The sequence below is a fragment of the Nyctereutes procyonoides genome, unplaced genomic scaffold (genome assembly GCF_905146905.1).
Source record: "Nyctereutes procyonoides isolate TBG_1078 unplaced genomic scaffold, NYPRO_anot_genome, whole genome shotgun sequence".
Taxonomy (NCBI): domain Eukaryota; kingdom Metazoa; phylum Chordata; class Mammalia; order Carnivora; family Canidae; genus Nyctereutes; species Nyctereutes procyonoides.
In genome coordinates, this window is record NW_026575133.1 from 26,693,740 (window position 1) to 26,711,687 (window position 17,948).

The 17,948-nt window shown below is 36.9% G+C and overlaps 1 protein-coding gene across 4 annotated transcripts in view; it reads left to right on the forward strand.

The window, feature by feature from the left end:
* ZRANB1 (zinc finger RANBP2-type containing 1) overlaps nucleotides 1–17,948 on the forward strand; it is a 59,254-nt gene that overhangs the window by 12,051 nt on the left and 29,255 nt on the right. The window contains exons 2-3 of one of the 4 annotated variants that reach the window (XM_055345855.1): nucleotides 7,199–7,375; nucleotides 8,681–9,531. The exons of 1 other annotated variant lie outside the window; for it this stretch is intronic. In XM_055345855.1, coding sequence (XP_055201830.1) covers nucleotides 7,335–7,375; nucleotides 8,681–9,531 — 892 coding nt within the window. In that variant the 5' untranslated portion in view covers nucleotides 7,199–7,334. Of the gene's footprint in view, nucleotides 1–7,198; nucleotides 7,376–8,680; nucleotides 9,532–17,948 lie in introns of those variants that run through there. 2 more of the 4 variants (XM_055345856.1, XM_055345857.1) reach the window with 2 other exon arrangements.

Genomic DNA, 17,948 nt, shown 5'->3' on the forward strand with positions numbered 1-17,948 from the left:
TTTTTGGCTTTTCTGGAAATTATGCTTCTCTGTATAAACCTGGAATTGCGTTTCTATTGATACCCACAGAATAACTTGCTGGCATTTTGGTTGGGATTATTATGAATCTCTTGATGATGTCCTTCAGTAGGTGTGACACATGATATGAGGTGAATGGACAAGTTCCATGTGTACATTGCTGGTATATAGGAAAGCAATTGACTTTTGTGTATTAACCTTGTATCCTGCAGCCTTGTTATAATCATTTATTAGCTCTAGGTTGATTTGTTTTGTTTTGTTTTGTTTTCTACATAGACCGTCATATCATCTGCCAATAAAGACCATCTTACTTCTTTCTTCCCAATATGTTGGGAATATGTACTTTTAATTTTCTCTTACAACATTAGCTAGAATTTCTAATTTGATGTTGGAAGGAATGGTTAGAGGGAACATCTTGCCTTATTACTGATCTTGGTAGGGAAGTTTCTAGTTTTTCATTGTTAAATATGTTGGCTGTCGGTTTTTTGTACGTGTTCTTTATCATGTTGAGGAAGGTGCCCTGTATTTCTAGTTTGCTGAGAATTCCTGCCCCACACCTTCATGAATGAGTGTTGGATATTGTCAAATGCCTTTTCTGCATATATTCATGTGATCTTGTGTTTGTTTTTTTTTTTTAAGTCTCTTGAAATGAAGGATTGCATTACTTGATTTTTTGAACATTGAACTAGCCTTGCAATCTGGGATAAACCCCACTTGCTTGTAGTGTATAATTCTTTTTATACATTGTTGGATTTGATTTGCTAATGTTTTATTACTTTTTTAAATGATTTTATTCATTTCATGAAAAACAGAGAGAGAGGCAGAGAGAGAAGCAGAGACATAGACAGAGGGAGAAGCAGGGTCTTCTGGGATCAAGCACGGCATCGGCTCCCTGCTCTGTGGGGAGTCTGCTTCTCCTTCTGCCTGCCGCTCTCCTGCTTCTATTCTCTATTTCTCTCTCTGTCAAATAAAATCCTAAAAAAAAACCACAAAAGTTTGCTCATTTAACCATAGTATGTCATAGTCATCTAGGAAGGGACTGCTTAGTGAGAAATTCAGTGCAGTTTATGAATAGTTCAGATTCTAGATAATGGGAATAAGTGACTGGGCCGCAGTATAAAGTATTGTGTATAATACTAACTTTGGAGCCAGAATCTCTGGTTGTGCCACTCTGTAGCTTTGTGACTTTGGGCAAGTTATTCAGCCTCTCTGTTACTGTTTCCAATCTTAAAACTGGAGACAGTAATAATAGGTACCTGTTTCATAAGGTTCTGAGGATTAAGTAGTTATGTACAGTGCTTAGAACATGTGTGGCATGCAGTAAATGCTTACGTTTTAGCTATTTTCTTAGTTGGACAAGGCTGATCCTGGCAAAATTGTAAAGTAGACAGAGTTGGCCTAGACATTCATCCATCTCTAATGCTTGGATGAGTAGTGCTGTCAGCCTGATGCTATCTTTGGCATTCCATCCCACGTTTCCTTTTGCTAAGCCTTTGCCTACTTGTTCTCCTTATCCCTGCAACGTAAACCCACATTACAAAATGCCCATCCTGTTTTCCTCTTATTCATTGTATCTGGAACCATGAGGAAAATAATCCAACTGAATGGCTTTACATTATTAATAACATTTGTAAATAACCTGAATTTATAAAATGTTTTTTTTTTTTTTTTTAAGATGTCATTTTTAAGTAATCTCTACACCCACTGTAGGGCTTGAACTTACAACCCTGAAGTTGAGAGTCACATGCTCTCCCGATTGAGTCAGCCAGGAACCCCATATAAAATAAGTGTTTTAATGAAAATAACTTTAGTGGATTGGAAGAAACAAATTTGAGCAGAGTTGTTGAAGTATTGGGAAAAAGATATTTTTGGACAAGACGGTAGCTCTGAGTTGGTTTTTGCCTTGGAATATTTCATCCATTTGGTTCCCTCTGCTTCCTTCCTCCATCTATCCCTCCTTCCCTTCCTTGCTTTTTATATATCTCTCTATCTCTCTATCTATCTATCTATCTATCTATCTATCTATCTATCTATCTATCTATCATCTATTTATATCTATGGGAAAGGGAGAAGCATACTCCCTGCTAAGCAGGGAGCTAGATGTGGGGCTCTATCCCAGGACCCGAGCCGAAGGCAGACGTCCAGGTGTCCTTATCTTTTTCTTTGTTTTACATCAGAACTCACTGATTATTTAAAAGTTCCAAGTTTGTACCTCTCCTTCCTGTGTCACACAAGTAATGTTAATACAGTTTGGCAAAAAAATAGCCTTTAGTTTGGCCTAGGTATACTGGATACTTTATTAATTGGGATTCATCTGTTTAGTATGAACACAGAAATAGGACAGTGAAAAAAAACAGATTCTGAATGTGAAGTAGCGTCTTTGTAATTCTTGCATATGTTATATATATATTTTTTAAATGCTGGGTTGATAATGCACTCTTGGAGCTAATCCACTGCCATACATATTTGAGAAAATCGTAGTCATGTTTCATCTAATTAGATTGCAGATGTCCTGTGTACTGTAGACCTTTGGTAACTTTTGTAGGTTGTTAGGTTACATTTGTTTTGTTTGGGATTATAATAGGGGGTACATGATAGACTTGTGAAGTCTCTGAAACTGTACACATGAACCATACTGAAATGGGTTCTATGGTAGTTGAATGTGTGTGTGTGTGTATAGATGTATGTATGTGTGTATATATATATATATATATATAGTGTGTGTGTGTATGTATATATAGATATGTGTTACTCTTGTTACTGTCTAGGAACTGAAGAGTATAGAGGAAGTTGGCAAGATCTCAGATAAAGTTCTAGTACATACTTAAAGAAGTAGAATTCCTCTTGAAAAGAATGCATTGCCTGGCTGCCTCAGTTGGATAAGCAGTAGCCTTCAGCTTTGTTCATGATCTGATGGTCCTCGGTTGGAGCCCAGCTCAGGCTCCCTGCTCATTGGAGAGTCTGCTTCTCCCTCTGCTCCTCCCCCTGTTTGCTCTCTCTCTCAAGTAAATAAATAAAACCTTAAAAAAGAAAAAAAGAATAGAGAGTAGATTAAAAGAGGATTACTATTTTGTGCAAGATTTTTGACATAGTATATATTAATTTAGTATTTATAGATCTTCCATTCTAATCAATAGATTGCCAAGTGGTTTGAAAGAAAAACTATTAGAATTGTAGTTTTTATTATAGTTTTTTGTGATTCTGCAATGTTCACATATTAAAATGTAAGCTTTATAATTCTTGTTATATTTCAGGGACTTACGTTTAGTTGGAATAAAGTTAGATGTATTAGTTGTATGGGTAATTGGCTCAGCTAATCAGGCACAGTGCTAGTAAGACCAAGGACACCATGGCATGTTATTTAACTTTGTTATTTTAACTGAATTTACTTTGTCCAGCTTGTTCACAGAGTTTTGGAAAGGGACCTTAGCAAGTATGTTTAATTTAAATCTTAGATACAGATGACACAGGGAACCATGATCTCTGTAGAGAAGGAAGGGCAACACATTTTTGAGATCTGATTCTGGACTATTTTTTTTACAAAATTTTACATAGATTTAGTACTCTCAGAAGGTATTTAATGATTGCCAAAGGTTTTGTGACCTTTAGAGGACATAAAGGACACAAAATCCTTTGTGTCCTTTACATTAAAGAACTTGAATAGTTAAAAAGCTCAGGAGTGCCTATGGTTTTGTACCTAGTTGTTAGTGGCTACTGAGGTCTTGCCACAGAAGTGGATCCCATCCTCTGAAATGTCTCCTTTTTGCCTGAAATTGCTCTGTGCTCCACTCTTGTTTTTTTTTTTTTTTTTTTTTTTTTTTTTTTTTAATAGGACACTCATTGTGGTCTGTTCTGTGGATTTTTATTAAACATAGGACTGGTCCACATTCCATGCCATTTGATGCCCTGAGCCACAGTTCTTTTTTTTAAAGATTTATTTGTTTATTTGAGAGAGAGTTTGCGAGTGTGAGCAAGTGCAGGGGTGGGGCGGGGGGGGTAGGGTGTGGATGGGGGAAGGGCAGAGGGAGGGGGAGAGAGAGAGAGTCAGGCAGGCTCCATGCTGTTCACCGAGCTGACTTGGGGCTTGATTCCACGACTTTCAGATCACAACCTAAGCCGAAACTTTTGAAAAACCTCCTGAGAGAGATGAGACTTGAACTGAGCTTTAAAGAAGGGATGGGGTTTGCCGCAAGTTGAGCGTGGGTATCTGCTGTGCTTGTGTTTGTAAGGTAGTGCCTTCGTGTATCTTGGACAGGGCAGGGGTTGGTCTGCGCATGTGGCTGGTGGGTGGTATGTGTGATGTTTGGGAGGGAGTCTGTGAGGTGGGTTGTGTGTGCAAAGGGAAGGACTTTGGAGTTTATACTACTGCAGAATTGCTTCAGAAAAAGGGCCTTGCTATTAGGAGGATTTTTCTGGTAATAGTAAGCTGGGTGGATTTAGAAGGGGAAGGTGCTTAGGAGGCTATTATAGTAGTTCTGACCTGAACTGAGAAGAGTGGATGGCAGTGGGGGTGGGAAGGAACTGATTGGACAGAAACCACTACAGACAGAGACTCTGGGGGTGGGGGAGCAGGATTCAAGAGGATTCTGCTTTTCTGTGCTGGGTGCAGAGGTCCTCATGGTGTGGGAGAAGTCAGGGTTAGGAGTTTGCTGTGGGTGGAAGAGAAGAGGTTTAATGGAGGATGCGGTAAGGTGATTGGAGCCCTGAAATGAGGTCAGATTTATGGAGAGAGGGTCCTCTGTATCATCAGTCTTCAGGATCTTGCTCCAGGCCAGTTGTTTTTTCTGTTAACTGTTGTGAGGATGGACAATTATGTAGAAAGATGTGGGAGAAAAGAGGGGAATGACTGTGGGATTTTTGGCTTAAGAGTTGAGTAGTACTTTTTATGTATCAATATTACAGTTCAGGAGTGCCAGGTGATATTTTAATAGAACCTGAAAATTCAGCATGCTTGGAATAACCTGCTAGTTATAACTTTCATTTTTAGTCCCCTAAGATGCTTTCTGAGCATTTGTAAATTTCTACAGATTTATGCTAATTAATATTTATATCAATAATTTATGTTAATGAGTTTATATTACTGAATACAGACTCATACCTAATAAAGCTAATACAGACCTTAAAGACTGCTATTAGTCCTTTGGATGATTTACCATTTGAAACTAACTGGCAATTGAGCTGCTCTGTTTCTTAAGAAGTTTGTACTTGATGAGGATTATTTCACTTCTCTAGTTTCCTTTGATAGGGTTTTAGTAGGTGGTTGGGAGAAGTTGTAGGGTAGCTACAATTTTGAGGAATATCTGTAATATAGATCTATTTCTTCTGCAGTGTTTAGTAACACTTCACACATACGGTTTAACTAATTCATTATTAAGCATGACAGTATTAAAAATGAGTTAGTAGCCTTTTTCCCTGATCCTTAATCTGTATGCCCATAATACTTGTGCTTTTATTAGTATTTGAAGTGGGAAGTATAAAATCAAAACTGATTGATATACTTGGGGACATTATTCAATCTGTCTACAGGGAGAGCGGGATACAGAAATGGATTCATGGACTCTTTGGTCCACAGAATGGAAACTGCTGGTATTGCATTCGAATCAAGGAATATTTGTTTGAAAAGTAGAAGTTGTATCTGTTTCTCCTTAAAGAGAGTCCAGATTTTGCAGATTTTATTTTTGCTTCTTATTGTACCAATTAATTGAAGTATGATTCATTGGATAGAATTTGGAAATCTGTGTTACATGTAAAATTAGACTTGTAAATTAGATTTACTTGGGTATATGATTATACGTTAAAAGATATTTAGCAACAGTTTTATTTCACTGTACAATATTAACTCTCAGAGCTGATTGCTATTAAAAATAATTTTATTTTGGGGGGGATTTTTGACATCTGGAAGAAAAAGTAAGTGTACTTAGTGTTCATTTCATCTCAGTAATGCAAAATCATGTAGTTGAGGCCAAAGTAATCTTTACTCTTCCATTTCATTTACTGATTACAACATGTACAAATGACTCTCTCAGGTAATCCTCTCCAAAGAGTTTGTTTTCATTTACTAAAAAGTGGTATTTCTACAAAGTCTCAATTTCCTGTAGAGTTGATACTGTATATACATCATTATTTAATATCATGTACTTACTTAAAACTCTTGGAGGATGGTTTTGGTATTGTTTAGTTACCTGGATTTTTGAAGAGAGAGGCTATTTACCAGGCATATATGACAATGACTATTTTATGGCAGTTTTTTGTTTTATTTATTTTTTTTGTCAGATGCGGACATTTAAATATGTTGTGCTGGCACATTAGTTCCATGAAGATTAGCTAATGTAATGTAAGGTTACAAGCTGTTTAGTTGAGCCTATGAGCATATCAAAGTAAGACTTACTAAAGCAAGCCTGAAATTTTGAATGTGAATATTTTAAATGAAATATGGAAATTACTTCTGGTAGCCTTGGATATATATTCATTATGTCATTTGTTCTTGTCATGATAAGTTTCTACTTGATCATGTTATTTTCCAGTAGCATGAACAACTTATTTATATTTCATTCTTGAGAAGCTAAAGGAAGAAACTGCCTGGTGAATATGAAAATTGCCTTTAAATTCGATTGTCCCATTTTATGGATGCTTATGATTATAGTTCCTTGCTCTTCACACTTTTGGATGGTGTTAGAGTGTGTGTATAACTGTGTACAAGCTAAATTTCAAAATCTAAGCAATATGAATATAAATAACCTGGGATAAGGAAAAAATAGAGTTGCTGAAGGAGAAAAAGAATTCAGGCTAAATAAAAGCAATATTTATTTTTTGCTTTTTCTGCTTACTTGGTTTACATCATCTTTCTTCAATAGTAAGTAATACGGGCAGGAACTGACTTAGCACTACTAAGTTAATATTAACCATGCCATTAGTGCACATACATGCACGTTTAAGGCTTTAGAGAAAAATGTCTTTCCCATGTCTAATTTGACTAGCTCAATGAGTTAGCTGATTTTTTTGCTAAATTAATTTGATTTATTAAAGTGCTTAATACATAAAAAAATAAAATGCTTAATACAATAATCCATTATTAAAAGAAATAAGTAAAATAAAATAAAGGCTTTTTTTTTTTAATAATAAATACTTCTGGATAAAGTAGCAGGCTTCAAGTGAAACTCAGTTTTGGTTTCCTTTACAGGACTAGCTATTCACAGTCAGACAGAACCACTTAGCACGCTTTGCCAGTGTCTCCTGAGGAAGTCAGAATCTGAGCCAGCATGAAGACTGAATCTTGTCTTTGGTCTGATTTATAAAACCTTACTTTTATTCTAACCATGTGCAAGGTGGAGGTTATAGCATGGAAACTAAAACCTTAGTAAGTGTGATTTTTATTTTAGCTATTAAATTATAGCCTTTCTTTTAGTGAATTTGTCCTCTTAATGGAGTTCACACTGTAAATGGGTGAGGACTTGGCAAACAGAGACACAATAATGCACTTAACAAAATGAAAGCTTGAGCTTTTCAGGTCAGGAAAAATCCCTGAGAAAGAGAGGCAAAAGCTTCTGTTACTCTGCCTAGGATTTTTCACTTTTCTGGCTAAAAATAGGTGGCAGGATGATATTTAGTTGAGGGATTTAAGAAAATGAAGGGTCTGGCTTTAGTGTCAGCCATTAAAAGAAAAATCATTATTAAGTTTGCTGTGGAAGTTACTTCATAGATTAAGTTGGTATTAAATCATGAAGTCTTCATTTTAGTGTAGTGTTAGTAGTAAGCCCAGTCTAGGAAGCTTTTAAATAGTTGAATATATTTTCAGTATGAAAATTTTCATAAAATTTCATAAAAATTCAGTTGAATTTTTAGTATATTTTAAATATTGAATATTTTGAGTATGAATATTCAAAATTCTACTGGACTGAGTATATGCTAGTAATTATCTTAGGGACGTTCCGTCGATTTTATTGTCCTAATAGGTGATACACAGTTTTTATCTTTTTGTGCTCCAGACAGAACTAGATTTTGAGGGTGCAGTATTTCATAGTGTTACTTTTATGATTGTAAGGATTACTCTTCAACATTTTTCTTTTCTGCCTGTGCTTTTAAGAGCAGTGGATAAGTAGCATTTTTAAGCTGCTTTTTTTCTTTCTTAGCAAAATGTTAGAATTGACTTTGTTTGATCTTCTGAATTTTTCAGTGAATCAAACATAATGATACTGTACCTAGATAGCATAAGAATCTGTGCTATCATAGATAGTGTTATGTTCATAATTTGAGAATTGTTATGTGTTTATTTGGTTTTTGTGTTCTTTCCCTTCTCTTTGAATCTTAACTATTGATTACTTTTCTAAATTGATGATGATGACCTGGCTTAAATTAAGCATTTCTATTAGTAGCTTCTTTTTTAACTTGCTTCCCTTTTAGAACAAATCTTTTATCTTCTGCTTATCTCTTTTGCATTCTAAAGTACAATATCATTAAATCCCAAGGTCTAAGATTTTTCCTTGGGACTTATCTCTGGTGTCTCTAATGGAAATTGGAAAAACAAGGATACTTCATTGTTAAATTTTTCAGGCTTCTTTTGAGAGATTTCTATTTTATAAGTTGAAGGGTAGTTTTGGGGCACATTTTCAGAGATGAAATTATGTAGTTATTGTTTTAATAACCATGTCCTAATTATTTATAGCTCCCTGCCTGACATAACTCACTTCAAGAAGAGCACAATGTCAGAACGTGGAATTAAGTGGGCTTGTGAATATTGTACGTATGAAAACTGGCCATCTGCGATCAAGTGTACTATGTGTCGTGCCCAAAGACCAAGTGGAACAATTATCACAGAAGATCCATTTAAAAGCGGTTCAAGTGATGTTGGTAGAGATTGGGATCCTTCTAGCACCGAAGGAGGAAGTAGTCCTTTGATATGTCCAGACTCTAGTGCAAGACCCAGGGTTAAGTCTTCTTACAGCATGGAAAATGCAAATAAATGGTCATGCCACATGTGCACCTATTTGAACTGGCCAAGAGCAATCAGATGTACCCAGTGCTTATCCCAGCGTAGGACCAGGAGTCCCACAGAATCTCCTCAATCCTCAGGATCTGGTTCCAGACCAGTTGCTTTTTCTGTTGATCCTTGCGAGGAATACAATGATAGAAATAAACCGAACACAAGGACCCAGCATTGGACTTGTTCTATTTGCACGTATGAAAACTGGGCCAAGGCTAAAAAATGTGTTGTTTGTGATCATCCCAGACCTAATAATATTGAAGCAATAGAGTTGGCAGAGACTGAAGAGGCTTCTTCAATAATAAATGAGCAAGACCGAGCTCGGTGGAGGGGAAGCTGCAGCAGTGGGAATAGCCAAAGAAGATCACCTCCTACTACGAAACGGGACTCTGAAATGAAAATGGATTTTCAGAGGATTGAATTGGCTGGTGCTGTTGGCAGCAAGGAGGAACTTGAAGTGGACTTTAAAAAGCTAAAGCAAATTAAAAACAGGATGAAAAAGACTGATTGGCTATTCCTCAATGCTTGTGTGGGTAAGTTTCTGCATTTTTTTTTGAATGGGATGGGAAAAGATATTAAAAATGATATGAAAGATACTATTAGGATTTATATTACTTAGCATTTAGGTCATTCAGCATGATAGCTGTACTCCCACTATGCGTGCATAAGAATCTCTGTATTTGTGATCTTGTTATAATAACTTTGTCCTAAATTGCCTCTGTTTCATTGTGTGTCTTCCCATCATTAGGGAGAAAAGCTTTTTAAGTTAAAGCAAAGTTTTTTACACATCAGTGGAAGAAATACATACCTGGAGTTTAAAACTGCTACTCTATTTATTGTAACAAGATGTGACTGAGGAACACCAGCTGCTGCTTCAAAGTGTTTGTAAACAGTGTGAGCATCTTGTGATGATAGAAGCTTTAGTCAGATGTTAAAAATATCACAAAAATGTGACTCCAAGAAGTTGAACAACCATAATATTGACCTTGAAAATACTGATGTTAATTCAACATGAATGTCATTTAGTAAATATTTGCAAATTTTATGAAACTAATTTCACGTACCCCGCTGAATTCCACAGTTCAAATTATGATTTGTGTATTTTGTGATTTTAGCGCTTCCTAAGGAAATTCTGAATATTGGTCCCAGTTACTGCCTCAGACCTGTCGAAGGACCAGGACTTGTGCGAGCAGGGTTTTCTCTAGTTACTGACCTTGTGAGTTAAATATTGGTGATGTAATTCACAAAAGCAGTTATTGGATGCTCTGTGCTTTTTCTTTTCTTTTTGAGTAGATTAGCTTTTTGAATTTTATGATTTAAATTTGGGTGGGGTGCGTACTTTGATAGTCTGTTTTGTAAAGAAAATTTTTGTAGAGGATTATTTGGAATGACTATTCAAGTTAAATATTGTGTGGAACAATAGCTAAGCTTTAGATAGAGCTTAGCTTTATGTGATTTTTTTCCCATTTAAAATTTCTTTTGTTTAACCTCCTGAATATAGCTCCAAGAACATAGAAGACAAAACTGTTTGAGCCTGTAGGTCCTAAGTGTAGATTTCAAGAAATCTGACTTTTTAATTTCAGTTTTGTCCCAGAAGGTAAATCCTTCTGAACACCAAAACACAGTAGGCACTTAGTAACTCCGAGCTCCAATTTTCTTCTATCCTGAGGACTAGGGATGAGAGTGCACTGAGCCATTTTAGGCTGTCCTAAGTGTTGTCCAGTGTTGTCCCATTTCATCCCATTGATTTTTTTTTTTCTTCTTCAAATTGGGGTACCCTTTATAATATAATTTTCCTTTTTTTTTTTTTTTAAGGAGATACAAAAGGTCATACTGTCTCTGACCATCACGGCTGCTTTCTGACTTAGCTATTCTGGATAGTCCATATAAATGGATTCATACGTGACCCTTTGTATCTAGGTGTGATTGTCTTTTAGTTACCTGGATGCCTTTTGGAAACTCTTAAAGAATCACTTTTGCAGGTGGTAATGCATTATGCATACATTTAGTACAAGGTCATATTATATAGTACAGGTAAGTTTATAGATGAAATACATTGAGACAACTATTAACCTCTGTTGGGATCATAGAATCCTTTAGAAATCGGAGGTTCATAGTTTCTTCAAGATTGTGGATCTCAGGATAAGAACTTCTGCTTTGAAATAGTTTTTCTTGAAACACACAAATTAGAAGATCAATAGAACTCTGTCTTTGTGGCTATTATTTCTTGCTTTCCCGACTACTCATTTTGTTGCTGCTTTTTCTTTCCACATGACCTTACTTCTTTTGGGATAACCATCCTTGTACCTCTTTGCATTTTGCTGGCTGTGAGTTCATTTTAAGGGTGAAACAAAACTCCTGCCAGCAGAACCACTGTTGTATTTGATCTTGTTTCATTTAACAGTTTCTTTGTTATTAAGTCCCTATTCCCACCCATTCCAGGGTTTTTAGGTTCTTAGGGCCACGTATTAATTGTATTTAGTTCTTGGTAATGTGCATTCTGTTTTTCCTATCAACAAATATTTTTTACTTCACCATACAGTATGGTTCTGAACTGTTGTACCAAAAATTATGGCCATGTTTTTATTGGGTAGTCCTATCCTAACTTGTAAACATCACTGAAATATGTGTGAAACTTTTTTTTTTTTTGTTTACCTTGTATTGGGTTAATAAACAGAAGCCCACATGTACTGAAAATTAATCTTTACTTCCCTATTTCTGCTTGCTTTATGTTCTCCAAATTTCATCAGATATGACATTATGGTTTGTCCATGTTAGGCATTTAAGAAAATCATCTCTGTGGTCCCTTTGGTAGCATATATACTAAAAAAAAAAAATCATCCCTCCCTTTGAAATTGGAAAAAGTCTCAAAGTCTAGCCAGTTTTGTAGCTTGTTAAAATAGGAATGAGGAAGATTCAGTTGTTAAGGCAAAAGTAAATTGAAGGGCCAAGAGTATTGAGCAAGTTTCTTTTTTACATGACCGTTGGGTATAAGTTTCACCTAAGTCATTATTATTATCTTATGTGGTGAGTGGACATTGGGGGCAGCAGTGCCGAAGCCTGACATCAGTGAAAGTGGAATTTGGGGGTGGGAACTGGGATGGTAAAGGCAGAGGTGTGAATTTAAATGTGCAGTTGTCTCTGGAATGTCTGCAGTTTGGTGCCGGGTATTTTCTGGGAGGTCATGTTGGTGCTAATCATAGACTGCCTTTCCTGCTGGATAGATAATGTCCCTAGAGAATAGGCACCTACCTAACATACCATTTTAGTTCTGCTATTGTATTGAATTGGTTGCCCTTTAGAAAACGTTTAAATTTGTGACCCATGTTTATCCACTGAAAAAAAAAAATTCAGGGTCACATAAGAATCCCATATTAAATCTGTAGTGATAACTTTTTGTATTCCCGAACTCTGGACTTTGTATATCTAGTTGTGTACGCCACATCTTCCCTTGAATAGCTAATATTTACAACTTCTTTACAACTTAGTGATGCTGAAACTGTACTGATCTCTCTCTCAAACCTATTCTTTCACAGTCCCCCTCTCCCTTGATGGCAGGTTTATCCTTCCACTGGCCGTGCCCAAAGCCTTGGTCATCGTTGATTCTCCTTTTTTCTCTTACTCCTTTCCTACTTGTTGGCAAATCTTCCTGGCTTACCTTCGAAATATATGCAGAATCTGACCACTTCTCACTACACTGGTCCAAACCATGATCCTCTCTGTCCTTGTCGTCTTTTACAAACTGTTCTCCAAGTAGGAGGTACTCTTGTGAAACTGCTCAGAACTCTTCAGTGATTGCCTTTGTTGCTTAGAGTAAAAGCTAGAGTCCCTCAGAGACTCTCTAGGCCTCCCACAGTTGTGTCCTATACTTTTCTGTCTTCCTCCCCACCTTACAAATTCCCCCCTCCCCACCTATCTGTTGCTCTCAACTTCATTCATTCACTGTAGCTACTCTGGCCACCTTTCTTCTCTACACGTAAGCCTCAAACCTTTGAATGTGCCTGGATTACTCATTCTCTAGATTGCAGGATTAGCTCATTTAGTTGCTTAAATTCTTTTTCTCAATTGTTACCTTCTCTGTGAGGCCTCCCTGACTGTTATTATCTATAATTTCAGCCCTGTTCTTACTACGCCATCCCCCAGTTTTAATTTTCTTCACGACCGTTGTCACTTTCCACTTTGTCTCCTTTTTTCTTAAAATTTAAGCTTCATGAAAGTCAGGAGTTTTGTCTCCATCAGAGCTATATCCTAGTACCTAAAACAGTGCCTGATACATAGCAGGCATCCAGGCATTTGTTAAATTATTCAACAAATAAGCCCTTGTGGAAACTGGGATCTGGACAAATTGGTCTTTATGCTCCTTTTCTGAATTTCTGGATTTTTTACTTTCTTCCTAGCTTCCGTTTTTTTTTTTTTTTTTATTTTACAAACTACCCAGGGCTTGAGCTAATGGGAGCCAAGTTGATTTCTCCTTGTAAGGAAAAGATAGGAAGTTGGTACAATATAGTCTTGGAAGAGGCACACCTCAGTTTATCACTAGGCAGTCTATGGATATGAAAAGTCTGAAGTCAGATTTCTTTACCTTATATTTCTCTTCTTGCCTTCAATGATGAATATTTGACAGTTTGGTGAATGTATGATATAAAGAAAAAAATCCTGTGTTTGCTATTCCTGAAGTCCTAAAGCAAATAAAATTTTTACTTGAATATTTTATATTGTTATTGAATCTGTTGCAGTTTGGCATTTTGTCTCATGTCTTCAACAACAGCTGCATCTTTCTTATGTTTAGCTTGTCCAGTGACCCTGCTAATGAAGATGGGAAAGATTTGAGATCGGGGGTCCAGAGTAGTGTTGAAAGTATAGGGGAAGAAGAATGAAGCTTGTATAACGAGTACATGTTGAAACTAGATTTTTAGGCTGAAAGTATTCAGTTGCCTCATGGCGGTGGCATAGAGAAATGTGTGCATCAGTAATGTCTTCTGTTGCTCCCAGGCTTTGGGGTGACCTGAAGCATGTGCTGGTGTCCCTTATTGAGAATCACTGACTTATGGACTAAATCAGAATCTCCTCATCAGTGAGCATGCTGAAATGGCAGCATGAGGATTGTAGTCTGGGGTATTCCTGAGCAAAATTTTGATGTGTTAAAAATCTTACATGATTCTTAAAATACAGAAAACACGTTAGCATTGACTTTTTCTTTCAAGTTGTCTGCAAAGGTAGTTCTTCTGTTTGCTCGAATATTTCCCCTTTTCTCATAACATGTTGAAAATCAGTATTTGTGGCTGTTATTTTCTGCACTTATGCCAACTGCATTTTGGCTCCTTGCCTGTGTACTGTGTCCTGCATAGCTACTCTGGAGCACCAGACGCAGCTGCAAAATACCTATGACTTGTATGGAGGTAAACATGTCAATGTGTTTGTTTGCTTTCACTAATACTTTTTTCATTTTGACAAAAGTTAGTGAGGTATAGTCTTTTACCTTTTAAAATACTCCGTTTATTTTGGTATCATTATTAAGAATTATAGATATGGATGGTTCTTCTCAAGGAAGTTAACTATTAAGGTTGTGTTAGTGTTTTTCTTTTTCTGGAAAAATCAATGTGTTCCAAAATGTAATGTTCTATGGTGACTTTTTTTTTTAATGGTGATTTTTAAAATTATTTAGTTTTGAGATATAGTGTGTCTGGTCAAGTGAGTGTTGAACAATAATCCAAACGAAATTACATTAACTTCACCGGAAAAAAAGTCCTGTATTATTAGTTTTTGAGAGATGATAGTACTCTGAACTAGAATGATGATAAAGTGGTGTATACCAAGAAAAGTATCACATCAGAACAAAACAGAAAAGGAAATCCTTGACAGAAGACACAATGGCAATTTTACCCATTTATTATGATCTTTGTGGCTGACCTTTTAACTTTAGAGGAAACTTGGCATATAAATTATTTTGTAAGGAAAGAAATGGAAGAGGTTTCTCTTTTCTAGTTTGGTGTTCTTTAGCTTTAAAAATTAATTTGCTGCACGGAGATACCTTACTGATGACTTACCTGAAGACACAAAACATGAAATACCTTGCAAAACACACTGTTAGTGAGAGGAGCTAGTGTCTAAAGTTGTATTTTTTGGTTGCCTGTTAATGCTTGCTTTTGCTACAACCTCCACCAACCCAACCCTCACCCCCACCGCCCCAGGCTTTTCTGATTTACATGACTGATTGAAATAGTGTAGCCGGCAGAATAATACCTTCTGGCCCCCAAAGATGTTTAAATTCTAATCCCCAGAGTATATAAATATGCTACTTTCCATGGTAAAAAGGGTCTTGCAGATGCAGTTAAGGGACCTTCAGATGGAGAGATGCCCTCCTGTTATCCAGGTGGGTCTAACAATCATAAGGGTCCTTATAAACAAGAGAGAGACAGGAGAATGTGTGTCACAAATGGAGACATGACAGTGGAGCAGCAGAGGTCTTAGTGATGCGGGGCCATGAGCTGAAAATGCTGGCAGCCTCTATACGCTGGAAAAGGCAAGGCTCTCCCAGGCCCTCCCCAAGGAGCACACCTTGGTGAGTATAAAAAATTTGAATTATTTTAAGCCATGATGTTTGTAGTGAGTTGTTAGAGCAGCAATAGGAAATTAATACAAACAGCTTGTTTGTTTGTTACAGATAGCAAGTCCAGGTGTCACCTGTGCTTCTGATCAACTGGTTACATATGAGTTTCCATGACCCTGGCTTGGGTTCAGTTAATTTGGTACAATTGCTCACAGAACTCAGGAAAACCTTTTATTTACTAGATGGTTATTAAAAAAGGCTTCAAACCTTTTTGAAGCCTAGAGGAACTTTTTTGGAACTAGATGGAAGCGATGCAAAGGGTAAAGGAAGGGGCATTCCATGTCTTTCTGTCCTCTACCACTCTCCCAGCACCCTGATCTGTTCACCAGCCTGGAAGCTCTCCACCCCCTGTAGTTCAGGGATTTTTTTTTTTTTTTTTAACAGAGGCTTAATTCCACAGGTAAGATCGATCAAATCATTGGCCACAGGTGATTAACTCATCCTCCGGCTCCTCCTCTCTCCCAGGAGGTGGGAGTAGGATGGGGCTGAAAATGCCAACCCTCTAATCCCAAGGTTGGTTCCCTTGGCAACCAGCCCCCATCCTTAGGGGTTTTCCTGAAGTCACCTCATTAACATAAACTCAGAAGTGGAGAAAGGGACTTGTTTTATGAATAACAAAAGATTCGTTTTCCCCTTTATCTCTCTAGAGCTATTTCAGGAACTGGGAACAAAACTAAATATTATAACAAAAGATGCCCCTAGGGATCTTACTTAGGAAATTACAAGGGTTTTAGCAATTATGTGCCAGGAACAGTAGATGAAGATCAAATATAGATTTCTTATTCACAGCGGGGGTTTTTGGTTTTTGCTCTCTGAAAGGAGTGACTGTTACAGGAACTTTTGAATAATGTTTGATGCCTATGAATATTAATGTTTTTAGTCCTGCCTTTTTTCCAAATAAATATGCCTAGATGAAACTGATTGCTGAGCTGGGCATTCCATGGTTAGGTTAAATTGTTTGTACTCGTATGATTTTTATTTTTATTTTTTATTTTTTTTTAAATTTTTATTTTATTTATTTATGATGGTCACACACACAGAGAGAGAGAGAGAGGCAGAGACACAGGCAGAGGGGAGAAGCAGGCTCCATGCACCGGGAGCCCGACGTGGGATTCGATCCCGGGTCTCCAGGATCGCGCCCTGGGCCAAAGGCAGGTGCTAAACCGCTGCGCCACCCAGGGATCCCTCGTATGATTTTTAGTGTGACATTTCTGTAGTGTATTCTCTTTGCTTTTCATGTGTTTGCCTATTTTCGGTTTGAATACCACAGCTGTTTGGACAATCTATTTTCCATCTTTAGTAATTTTTTTTTTTTTTTTGCCCTGTGGAAAAAATGTGGCCATCTTCACTTCTGATTTGTTAGCCCAGTAGCAGATCTTTGTTTTAATATTTAATTTTTAGAGATCATCTTCTGGGAGTTAGGGAGCTAATGAAATTGTTCATTGTTCTGATTTAGGTTATTTTTAAGGGCTGGATTTATTCCTGGATGCTAATGAACCATTTTGTTTGAGTCTGAACTTAATTTTGTATTGGTATCAGACTGTTAAACTGAAAGATACTCTTCTGATTTAGTGTCCTTTTTCCCTTAATACTTTGCTCCCTCCCCCGCCCCCCCCATAATACAGGTAGAACTTGAGAAAAGGTCTTGGGTCTTAATAGTCTTTGACATATAAAACCATCACATTTTTAAAAAACAGAAAAAAATAAAAATGGTTTGTTAAAATATTCTATTAAAAGCTTTTAATAGAATCCAAAATACATGCAGACTCCTGCAGCACTGCATCCATAAAAGGAAAGTAAGCTGCTAGAGTGCAGACAATGCCTTGTATGTCCTTGGTTAACTCTCTGTGTTACTCTTATGTGGGCGTGTGTGTAGCTATCAAAACTGAGGTGTCTTTTCACTCCATACTCCTTCTGGCTTGTGGATCTCTTTCCTATCCAAGGTAGTTGATATTATAGGTAATAGAATTATTTTTAGCACTGCGAATGGAGTATTCTCTTTAGATAGCTTTTGTTTTGTTTTTCTTGTTTCTAAGGATTTTCTCTTGTGTTTGGCACTCTGGATATAAAATAAAATTTTGTTATGATTTTTAAGAAAATTGTGATAATTCTCAGCAGTGTCAAAGATTATAATCAGTAGGGAACGTGCACATACTTTTTTCCCCTTGGCCAGTTCATTCTGGCTTTTGAAAGTGCTTCCTGATACCCGGAATGAGAAAGAAGCCTCCAGGAATGAGTCTGTCCATTAAGGCAAGTGGGTGGGAACAGCAGAAATAGAGCCCCTGTGGCATACTTCTAGTTGCCTTTGGTCTGAGATGCAATTCCTGCCTTTTAGACATG